General features: G+C 32.2%; 1 protein-coding gene across 3 annotated transcripts in view; it reads left to right on the top strand.

The window, feature by feature from the left end:
• The window catches only part of SI (sucrase-isomaltase), a 103,961-nt gene that overhangs the window by 47,778 nt on the left and 43,814 nt on the right, over positions 1 to 12,369 (top strand). For all 3 annotated transcript variants that reach the window (XM_047729534.1, XM_047729540.1, XM_047729546.1), the window contains 5 exons: positions 2,809 to 2,858; positions 3,588 to 3,758; positions 6,010 to 6,165; positions 8,443 to 8,649; positions 11,311 to 11,465. In XM_047729534.1, coding sequence (XP_047585490.1) covers positions 2,809 to 2,858; positions 3,588 to 3,758; positions 6,010 to 6,165; positions 8,443 to 8,649; positions 11,311 to 11,465 — 739 coding nt within the window. The remainder of the gene's footprint in view (positions 1 to 2,808; positions 2,859 to 3,587; positions 3,759 to 6,009; positions 6,166 to 8,442; positions 8,650 to 11,310; positions 11,466 to 12,369) is intronic.

Raw genomic sequence — 12,369 nt, 5'->3', positions numbered from 1 at the left:
ATTGTAGTAGTTAAAAACTAAAATTTTATTACTGTAAAAAAAACCCTAACATTTAAAATTTTGTTTAATGTTAAAATAATTAAATTATTATTTACTTTAATTAACAGTGTACTTAATTTTATTTCATAAGCCCCAAATTTGAGGATTCAGTACCCAGGAGAATAAAAAAAGCCATTTTTTCTAATATGTAATTATGCCATACTAAATTTATCTGTTTAGATTTAGTTAATTATAATTACCCTCATAAATTTGTTAGGTTTTTTTAAACCTATTTTTTTAATAGAAGATTCTTAGGTATTTGTTTTGTATTTGTATGTACAAAAAATTATAGGTTAGTTTATATTTTAACTCACTACTTCTCAGATGTACTAAAGAATATCCCGTATGTCTTTGTATGTGTATGGAACATCTAAATATCTCTAAACTCACTTCAAGAAATAGTGTCTGCATTGGTGTGCCCTCAAATAAATTGAAAATATGGAATCTATTAAAAAATTCATGTTTTTTAAGGCTTATTTTTGAAAATATAGATCACCATGATATATCTGCTTCACCTACAGTCTTCCCTTGTCAGTTGATTTCATCTCTCCAAAATGCCAAAAAATTTATTTGGTCATTTTTTCTCACAGCCTAGGAATTTCTCTTAGTTCTACCTTCACCTGGGTTCTCTTGTCAGTTCATCACTGTCATTACTATCTTTCATTTTAATACTTATAATAGCTCCTTGACTGGTCTGTCTGTAGTTCTTGTTGAACCCCTTTTACATTCTATTTACAATCCAGTAGGTGCAGTAATCCTTTTATTTATTTATTTATTTATTTAAAAATTTATTTAGTTTTATTAATATATAATGTATTATTTATTTCAGGGGTACAGGTCTGTGATTCATCATTCTTACACAGTTCCCAGCACTCACCATAGTACATATGATCCCCAATGTCCATCACACAGCCACCCCATCTACTTCAGCAACCCTCAGTTTGTTTCCTGACATAAAGTTATCTTATTGTTTGTCTCCCTCTCTCCTTTTGTCTTATTTCATGGAGTAATCCTTTTAAAATACGATTTCAAATCACCACACTTCTGCTCAAACCTTCTAATTATTTTATATTTTATTCAGTTAGAAGTCATAGTCTTTACCAGGACCTAGATCACTCACCATAATCTGTATTTTTGCATGTATGTGTGCACACACACATTTATCCACTACTGCTCTCCTTTTCTCATTTTACTCTAACGCTAGCCTTCTTGCTCTGTTTCAAATACCTTAGAACCTGAGCATACTGGGGTAAGATTTTCCATGAGAATATGTTCCAAACATTTACCACACAGAGGTTCCTTAAGATTGGATTCCTGCTGAATTAAATTATTTGTGATCATCAATTCAAGAATGCTATTGAGATCATACTTGCCTTGATAGCATGTGGGGCTTGATTTTAAGGTTATTCTTATTCCTCAAATTATATAAATATACCCAAATATATTTCTTTCTATATAAAAAATATATATTGATAATTTACTTTCATCTAGGAAAATGTTTAAAAATATGGAGATATGATTAATCAGTTATCAAATATGGTATTTCTATAGTTATGTGCTTTGAAAAGTTAAAATCAAAATTTTCTAAATAATCAATCTGTAAGTAAACAAATGAACAGTAAAATGACCTTCAATTCATGGTATGATTTTTATTTCATTAATTAGGATTAAAATTTTAGGCAAATTAATATTGTTGAAAATATATATATAAATTCTCAGATTCCTTTTACTTTTTTCACTGTCTTTCAAATTATTTTAGCCATAATCTTCAGTTTCTCTGTTAAAGAAACATGTTAATAAAAAGTTCTCTTACTTAGACAGTGTAGAAAATCATTGTCTTCTTCCACTTTCCTCATTAAAGTTTATTTCTGTCTTTAACATATCTCCAGGTTCACCTTATTTCCTCTAACAATGAAAAAAATTAAAGGTGCAAAATAAAATTGTGATGTGCCATATCTTCCAAAGATAAACTTAATGTTACATGGTTTACTAGAAAGAGATAAAATATTTTTCAATAATGAATTTACAATTATGTACATTTTATTGTAAGTTTTTTTTCTCTTAATTTCCAGGAATATTTAATCCATCTTTGAAAAATTAAGCTAGGCACATATATATTCATTACCTTTACTTACTGGGATAATAAACTATTAAGATTCTTTTGCATATAAGTGTTAAAGACTTTAATTTGAAAAGATAAACTTTTTAATTTGTTTCATTAATAAACAATATTTTTTTAAATAATTTTTAAGGGGTGACTGGGTGGCTCAGTGGGTTAAGCCTCTGCCTTCGGCTCAGGTTATGACCTCAGGGTCCTTGAATCAAGTTCCACATCAGACTATCTGCTCAGCAGGGAGTCTGCTTCCCCCCTCTCTCTCTGCTTGCCTCTCTACCTACCTATGATCTCTATCAAATAAATTAATTAATTTAATTAAAAATAATTTTTAAAAAAGATTTATTTATTTATTTGAAAGAGAGAGACTACATGAGAGTATGTGCAAGCAGGGGAAAGGGCAGAATGAGAGGGAGGAGAGAAGTGGACTCCCCAATGAGCTCAGAGCCTGACTGAGGGCTCAATCTCAGAACCCTGAGATCATGACCTGAGCTGAAGCCAAGAGTGGGATGCTTAACCAACTGAGCCACTCAGTTGCCCATTAACAGTACCTTTTATTTTAAATTTCTTAAGAGTTGTATAACCATAAAAATAGAGAAATTAGCAATAAAGAATTATATTTTGATCTGATAACTCTGTTTTTTCCCCCATTTTAGATACCATACAAAATGGCAACTACATTTTATATACTTTTTCAGTTTCTAATGTAAGTATTCTCTTTGGACACACAGCTGAACATGTATCTTGCTAATGTCTGCGTTATGCCTTTATCATGGATTTCTTTTGGAAGGATGCTTACATTTACCTTCAGATTTCAACAGAAAGAAATTAAATAAATTGTTAAATTTTAAAATTTAAGTTGTTACATTATAAATACATTGTTATCTTAAATTTTTGTATTTAAATGTAATGGAAGTTTGTGATGATGAAATTGATGCACAAAAATCTTCAAACATCTTAAATGGGTATGTCTGGTTTAAGCAGCAGGACCTAGGAAAATAATGTCAACATATTTGAAAATGCTTTACTATATCAGTCACAACAATAATTGTTATGGATTTTGAGTGAGGATGAAAAATCTACACATAAGGCTAAGTTTTAATAATTAATAGCAATAGTTTTTGTAGGTGTTGGATTTCTTCATATATTCTTTGTTGCCAAAGCTGTTATTCCTCATCAACATTAATGCTAGAATGAGAAGAGATATATATGAGTTGCATCATGGTTAATTCAGGTTATCTCTGAAAATAAATTTTATGACATATACACAAAAAATGAAGAGTCGTTAATGAGTATATCTACATATATTACTTAGATTTGGAGAACTGGTGGGAATGGAGGGATAGTGATTGGTTCTTTGTTTTATACCTGTATTATTTCAGGTTTTATCCATTGACCTTCTACTTAATATATATTTTTATATTCTTCTTTTCAGAACAAATTAGATATTTTATGCACACATTCATCATACCAGGAAGGAACCACTTTAGCTTTTGAGACTATAAAAATCCTTGGGTTGACAGACTCTGTTACACAAGTTACAGTGGTGGAAGATAATCAGCCAATAAAAGATCACTACAATTTTACTTATACTGCTTCTGACCAGGTAAATTAAAAATTTTAAAATATTTTAGCTGTCATATATTCTCACATTTAACATTATGTAACCATTCAGTCTCTGGTTTTGTGACATTTTTTTCTTCATATTACTTTTTTCCCCCCCTTTTGCTATTAATATTCCATTTTAGGTCATTCCCATTTCAGATATCAACATTAAAAGGACTCTTTGCTACTTCTCTTTATTTCATTTTATCTTGGATATCACTTATATACATCTTCTTAATATTTTTAATGGTATTTCCTACCCTGAACTTGAACTTACTCACCTGTTGCATATAATAAAGGTTCTAAATTCTTTAGCTTCTCATTTAGTACTCTTTAAGATATTGATTGAATCCCTTTCTTCACTCATTCCTTCTGCTTCTCCTTTCAAGAACTATCACTATCCTTGATATATCTTGTATTTTTTTCTTTGAAATTTTGTTTACACTCTTTGTTTCTAAGGAAATTGTAATTTTTGTCTCTTTTAAGTTGTGTTCCAGAGAGGCACCTGGCTGCCTCAGTAAGGAAAGCATGTAGTATCCTTGGTCTCAGGGTTGTGAGTTTGAGCCCCATGTTGGGTATAGAGATTACTTCAAAATAAAATCTCAAGATGTGTACTACGGAGGGAAAAGGAGTCTTAGGATAGGGCTTGAATTTCAGCCTTGCAATGTGTACATTTAAAGATATCAAATTAATTTATTATCTCAGTTTCCTTATCTATAAAATGTAACACTTAAATTGTTGCTTTGGGTAATAAATTACTGTACTTAAAATATAGATCACAATAATTTAAAGCATTGAAATTATTTTTATTGACTTTTTTCCCACCATTCATATATACCCTAAATTATTGGTAACATCAGCATAAATTCTAAATCACTTGAGATATAGAATATTCCCTTAAAGTATTTTTTTTTTCTAATTCCTAAACCTCTGGTCCAGAGTTCTTCCATCCACATTTTTATAAAAATATGTATTGGCTAATTATTTTTATTTAGTAAATATACTATAATTTTTATATTCCTAGGACTATAATAATTAATTAATATAAACTAAATAATACAAGCTTATTGAGAACTTTATGACTCTAACAGAGATTACAAAAAGAGTATAAAACAAAAATCATTTTATTTGTTTTTTGCAATTTTAACTTATTTCTGTGTTTGTATTTATGCTTATGTAAGATTTACACAGACTTTATTTTTTTTATTTTTTTTTTTTTAAAGATTTATTTATTTGAAAGACAGAGATCACAAGTAGGCAGAGGCAGGCAGAGAGAGAGCAGGAAGCAGGCTCCCCGCTGAGCAGAGAGCCCCATGCGGGGCTCGATCCCAGGACCCTGAGATCATGACCTGAGCCGAAGGCAGAGGCTTTAACCCACTGGGCTACCCAGGTGCCCCAGATTTACACAGACTTTAATAGATACCCCTTATTAATTCTGCTGTGCTTAGACTGATCTTTATATGAATTTTCAGTCCTGCATGTAGAGGTATGAAAGTAAGTTGATATCAAAAAGTAAGCTAATGAGGATGGAAGTCTGGGATAAATTTTGCCTATAGTATTCTCAAGGTATATAGACAACAAACTTAACTTTGCAATATCCTAATAATAAAAATCATTATGTGTTAGAACACACACACACACACCACGCCATGTTTTGCATCATGCCATGTTATCTCCTAACTAGTCCCTCAAAGATTGTAAGCGGTGTCTCAAATTAGAGACATAATTGAAGAAATAGGTATTTCCCACTTCTGACTCTGGGGTCCTCTATATAAACCTAAGTCATTAATTTCCCTCCCTTGAGGGAACTAATATTTATTTCACACTTAATCTGCCCTAGGCATTGTGTTAAGTGCTTTAAATTTCATTTGTCATTCTTCCTGTATAGCAACCCCCTGTAGTAGAAGCAATCACCCCCATTTCACAGGCGGAGGAAATGGAAGATAGTAAAGGATAGGCAATTGTCCCAAAGAAGCATAAGCATTAAATGGCAGAACTGACTCATGCCTGGATTTAGCAATAATCTTTTCATTGGTATTCTATGATTTCTCATATTTTTTTTTGTCTTGAAGTTGTAGCCATTTCAGTGGCATGACATATTTTCTCTTTTCTTATCTGTTCTTTAAGTATCCTATTAAAATACCAATGATTTGATTTGAAGAATTGCTGTGATTGCTGCATTTTATAAATATTAAGTACTTTTAAGTCATCTAGTTTTCACAAATATTTTTTTAATATTTCTTCGTCTTCAGAAACTCCTAATTTATGGTCTCAACTTTAACCTTGGAAGGAACTTTACCGTTCAATGGCATCAAAATTACTCAGTAAATGAAAGGTTTACTTGTTATCCAGATGCAGACCCTGCAACTAAAGAAAAGTGTGAAGCACGTGGCTGTTTATGGGAACCGGTACTAAGAATTTTATTATAATTCATAGCATGTCTTTTACATAAATATCTCAATGTAAGCATTATGTATTACAATTTTAATTCTATAGCATAAGAACTAAATTCATCTAGAGAAACATTTGGAATTTGCAATTAGGCCTTTGACAATTTATTTATTTTTTATTTTATTTCTTTTAAAGATTTTATTTATTTATTTGACAGAGAGCGAGAGATCACAAGTAGGCAGAGTGGCAGGCAGAGACGGGGAAGCAGGTTCCCCACTGAACAGAGAGCCAGATGCAGGGCTCCATATCAGGACTCTGAGATCATGACCTGAGCTGAAGGCAGAGGCTTAACCCACTGAGCCACCCAGATGCCCTGACAATTTATTAGTTTATTTATTTATTTATTTATTTTTTAAAGATTTTATTTATTTATTTGACAGATAGAGATCACAAGTAGGCAGAGAGAGAGGAGGAAGGAGGCAGGCTCCCTGCTGAGCAGAGAGTCCGATGTGGGGCTCCATCCCAGGACCCTGGGAATATGACCTGAGCCGAAGGCAGAGGCTTTAACCCAGTGAGCCACGCAGGCACCCCCGGACAATTTATTTTTATCTTAATAAATTCTCTGAAGACATAGTTTAGTAAATGCCAGACTAAATGGTTGTGTAAGTTGCTTTCCAAGCACTTTAGATAGTGTGCCTTACTTAGCTTAATAAAGTGTGCCCCATTTCACTATTTGTTGAACTCATATTAGATATTGACTATGGCCGACTAGCTTAATTTACTAAGGCCAGTCTTTCAAAAGCATTGTCTCAAGATATTAAATCTTCTGAAATTAATGGGCTGTGTATTAGTTCCAATAAGGGGTAATTTCTAGCCAGTTGTTTTGATCATCCAGTCAACAGAATGATGATTTGGTTAAACAAGACACCGTTTATTTTTCCCCTACAAAAAAGAGGCTCATGTCTGATATACTGGCCTCTCAATGTCATCAAAGTTTTATGTTTACCATTTCTTTTTTATCCTCAAGTTTGTATTATGTCTTCTGTCATTATGTATTCATTCTAGGCCCAAAGGTGGGAGGAGGAAAGACATCCTATTTTAATCAGCTTATACCCTTTTTTTTTAAGGAGGATTTGGAGGTCATATATAACTTCCTCAAAAGAGACTGGGACAAGTTAGATGAGCACATTGTTTCTCCCAGCAATATAATAATTTAATAAATAAGAAAGATGGGAGAATGGACTATAGCAAGGCAACTAGCCCTTAATGCCACCATTTATTGTTCTTTTTCTTAGATATTAGCTTCCACTTATATATAAACCAATCAGTTTTGATCTTTGGCCATAGTTGCTATTTAAATACTGGTCAGGATGTAATTGACCAGTATTAGGATCAGTCATGAGATAAGAAATGATATAATTTCATTATAAGTAAAAGAAAAGAATTTATTTATTTACTTATTTATTTTAAGATTTTATTTATTTATTTGACAGAGAGAGATCACAAGTAGGCAGACAGACAGGCAAAGAGAGAGGGGAAGCAGGCTCTCTGCTGAGCAGAAAGCCAAATGCCAGACTCGATTCCAGGATTCCTCCCAGGATTCTGAGATCACAACCTGAGCGAAGGCACAGGTTTAACCTGCTGAGCCACCCAGGCTCCCCAAGAAAAGAACTTTAAGTACAGGCCCTTCTGAGGGTTGTTGTAGAGCCATTTTACATGAAAAAGGCAATAGTCAGTATGAAGAATAAGAATAAGCATGGAATCAAGATTTATGAGTAATATACTTAATTTTTTTAAAAGATTTTATTTATTTATTTGACAGACAGAGATCACAAGTAGGCAGAGAGGCAGGCAGAGAGAGAGGAGAAAGCAGGCTCCCTGCTGAGCAGAGAGCCTGATGCAGGGCTCGATTCCAGGACCCTGAGATCATGACCTGAGCCAAAGGCAGAGGCTTTAACCCACTGGGCCACCCAGGCCCCCCGTAATATACTTAATTTTTGCAAATCATTCTAAAACAGAATCATTCTATATTCTGTTGAAAAGCTATGACATTTGATTCTTTTCCTCTACTGGTCTATCTTTAGAGTCAACATATAAATATTATATATAAGATTTTAGTGTACAATATTTTAGGTTGCATAATAATTTGTGTTATGATTATAATTTTATTTTATAGTTAAATAATAACATTGATAAGCTATGCAACATGTGATTAAATATGTCTACCTTTTTTAAAGCATTCAATATTACAATGTTTACAATTTCTGGCAATGAACATGTACTCTGTTTTTTAGGTTCCTCTTAGCTCCCGAGCACCTGATTGTTACTTTCCTAGACAATACAACCCTTATCTGGTGAGTTCAACTCAGTATTCATCAACGGGTATAACAACTGACCTACGGCTGAATCCTACAAGAGCGCAAATAAAGCTACCTTCGGACCCCGTCTCAACTCTTCGTGTGGAGGTGAAATACCATAAAAATGACGCGCTGCGGCTTAAGGTCGGTTGATATAAACTACCCCAATGAATGGCCCATCTCTCAAGACAAATGATTCCGAATAATTTAGATGCTTCCGTTTTGTGATATTAAGGATTAGTAACTGAATTGTAGACATTTTGATTTTATAAAAATAAAGGTTTTTTTTTTTCCCCTACACAGCTCATACCTACGTGCACCATAAATAAAGCTTCTTACTTTTGCAATTTTGCATATAATTAAACATGTAGTGGTGATTTAAAAAAAAATCAAATTCTTGCTAAATATATAAGTTACTTAGAATCAGACTGTGTTTATTGTTACATTAAGATAAACAAAGCACGGATGCCTGCTGACTCGGTTGGTTAAGCATCAGCCTTAGGCTCAAGTCATGATCCCAGGATGCTGAGATTGAGCCTTGGGTCAGGCTCCTTGCTCATCAGGGAGTCTGCTTCTCCCCGCTTCCTCTTTCTCTGTCCCCTTTGTACTCTCTCTCTCATATAAATAAATAATTTTAAAAAATAAACAAAACAGGATACTATTTCCATTATTTTTAAATAACAGCCTGAATTTTCTGACCAGTGCAGTAGACATAAAAAGAAAAAAAAAATTCTTTCAACAGTACACTTAGCAGTTAGTTTTTAATTGAAGTATAGCTGACATACAATGTTACATTGGTTTGAGGTGCACAAGATAGTAATCCGACAAGTCTATACTTTATGCTATGCTCACTACAAGTGTAGCTACCACCTGTTACCGTATAACCTTATTAGAAAATTATTGACTACATTCCCTAAGCTGTAGCTCTCATCCCCCTAATGTATTCATTCTATAACTGGAAGCCTATATCTCCCACGCCCCTTCACTCACTTTGCCCATGCCTCCACCCCTCCCCTCTGGCAACAGTTTGTTCTCATTTTACTTAAGAGCTCCAAGGGAATCCACTACAAAAACTATTAAAAATGATAAGAAGATTAGAAAAATGACTGGATGTAAAATAATATCCAAAAAATATATGTTATCATTCACCATTTAAAAATAGAAATGGAGGCAAATCCCATTATCAAAATCTAGAGAGAAAAACAATCAAAGAAACAACAAAAATATCAAAAATCATAGGAGCAAGTTGACTGTTTATAAGAAAAGGCTTAAAAAATGTTGACAGTTTTTGTTTTGTTTCTTTAAGATTTATTTATTTATCTGAGAGAGAGCCTATTGAGTGAGGTCAAGGAGGGGGGCAGAGGGAGAGAAAGTCTTGAACAGATGTCCTGCTGAGTGGGAAGCCAGATGCAGGGTTGATCTTAGGACCCTGAGGTCTCCGCTGACCTGAGCCCAAACCGAGTCAGACACCCAGGCAAATGTGCTACCCAGAAGCCCCCCAGAAAAGTGTTGGTAGATTTTAAATAAGTATATTAAAAAATAAGCAAATTAAAAAAATCTTAAGTAAGTCTAACTCTTTTAAAGTTAATTCATTTTCTTTAAGTTCATCTGGAGAAGTAAACATTTGGCTATGGCAATAATTAAAATTCATGAAAAGAAGAGATGATAAAACTTATGCAATTGAAACAGTATGAAACTGCATCCAGAAATACCTGACAGTTTATTGAAAAAAGATGACAAAAAATATGTGTGTGTGTGTGTGTGTAAAAGATGTACTTGTATATATACAATATCAATCAAACATAAGCCCAGAAAAAAAAAAATTAGATACATTTTTGTCTTATATCTGCCTAGTAAAAACCTTTCAAACCATAGATACGACGGTATAAACCCCACAGATGAAAATCTATATATTTTCTTACATGAAAATTTAACATATTTCAACATCAACAAACACTATAAACAATTATCAGAAAAGCAAAAAATGGTTAAGTATTTGCCACATACATGACAAAAAGCAAGAAATTTCAATTTACACAACCAAGAAAAATAGTAAGTCTCCATAAGCAAACATTTAACAGAAGACATAAAAATTAGAGATAAAAATATTAAAATACTTATATTAATTGAAAATAAAAGGAACAAAAAGAAAATTTTAAAAATGGGAAACCAAAATGTTGAATATCATGTAGAAAAAGGTTCATCCTTATCAGCACAGAAATACATGACAGTTAGAAAAATAAATGCTTTTAGTTTAACATAAAATAGTAGTAGGATATACATTTTGGTAAGAACATTAATTAGTAAACTATTTATGGAAAATAGATATCAAGGACCCTACACATTTTAGTACACTTTTTGTGACCTATCACTTCTAAGAAATGTATTTAAAAAATAAAGAAATGAATAAACATAAATAACCATTCACATTCATTGTAGGATCATAAATGTGATAAAAAATACTGAAACAACTTCTGAGTCTAACAATGAAGTGGTAAATAATTTTGTGTATCTATATATGAGAACATTTAGCTCCAAAATTTTTTTGAAGATTTCTTTTGTATGGAAAAATTGATGACAAAAATGATAAAATATAATTCATAACTTGATCTCATTACATGTGTATGTGGATTTCTATATAGATATATGAGCCATGGATACAGAATTGAGAATTATATAAACAAGAATTATAATATTCTTGTCTGATCAATTACTTAAATTATTTAATGATTATTTACATGATATTTCAGCAATAAGAGAGAATAAGAGAGAAAGGTTTTTATTTTCATTATTTTTCTGCAATAGATTTATGATCCCCAAAATAAGAGATATGAAGTTCCAGTACCTTTAAACATTCCAACCACACCAACAAGTACTTATGAAAACAGACTTTATGATGTTGAAATCAAAGAAAATCCTTTTGGCATCCAGATTCGAAGGAGAAGTACAGGAAAAGTTATGTAAGTCATTGAATTATTTGATATGAGGAATATTTTGATTTTAAGTTAGAGGGCAAGTTAGATTATTTTCACTGTGCTAGAGTATTAGCCATCACACTAAAAATGTTTTAATTTTATTAAATAACTTGACCTGTTTTAACATTTTAAAACTGAACAATTATCATACTCATGGGACTATCACTAAGGATTAGTAAAATTTCATCTTCATCTTGGATGTGATTGATTTCATTATTATCACGCTCTTTCTTCTAATCAAGTTGAGAACTAAAACCAAGACTCCTCTTGAAAAGTCTATTAGCAAAAAAAAGTAGTTGGAAATATGTTATGTAAATATTTAATTAGAAATTAATTGAAATTGAAATTTATTAGTTCTGAAATCTGATAAAGTTAATACTATCTCTGCCAGGTAATGATGAAAGGTAATTGATACACATACACCTCTCAGTATTTTTATGTTACAATGAATAAACATATAAAAAATTATTTTTGGGGCACCTGGGTGTCTCAGTGGGTTAAGCCGCTGCCTTCGGCTCAGGTCATGATCTCAGGGTCCTGGGATCGAGGCCCGCATCGGGCTCTCTGCTCAGCAGGGAGCCTGCTTCCCTCTCTCTCTCTCTCTCTGCCTGCCTCTCCATCTACTTGTGATCTCTCTCTGTCAAATAAATAAATAAAATCTTAAAAAAAATTATTTTTGTTTTAGTAAGCAGTAGAGCTTTGTAGACAAACTGTAGTATATTAAAAGATACTTTCATGTAATTTCAGCTTACCATGAGACTTTTTAGAAGATGTTGTCAGGATATTTTCAGGTATTGTCAGGATGGATACAAATAATTAAGAAAATTATGTCTATATTGCTTTAAAAATTTTGTTATGATAATATTTTTGTTTGGGAGAATAAGAAGTG

Source organism: Lutra lutra, chromosome 1 (assembly GCF_902655055.1).
Source record: "Lutra lutra chromosome 1, mLutLut1.2, whole genome shotgun sequence".
Classification (NCBI taxonomy): domain Eukaryota; kingdom Metazoa; phylum Chordata; class Mammalia; order Carnivora; family Mustelidae; genus Lutra; species Lutra lutra.
The sequence above is the reverse complement of the archived record's forward strand: the minus strand, read 5'-3'. Positions and strand labels throughout refer to the sequence as shown.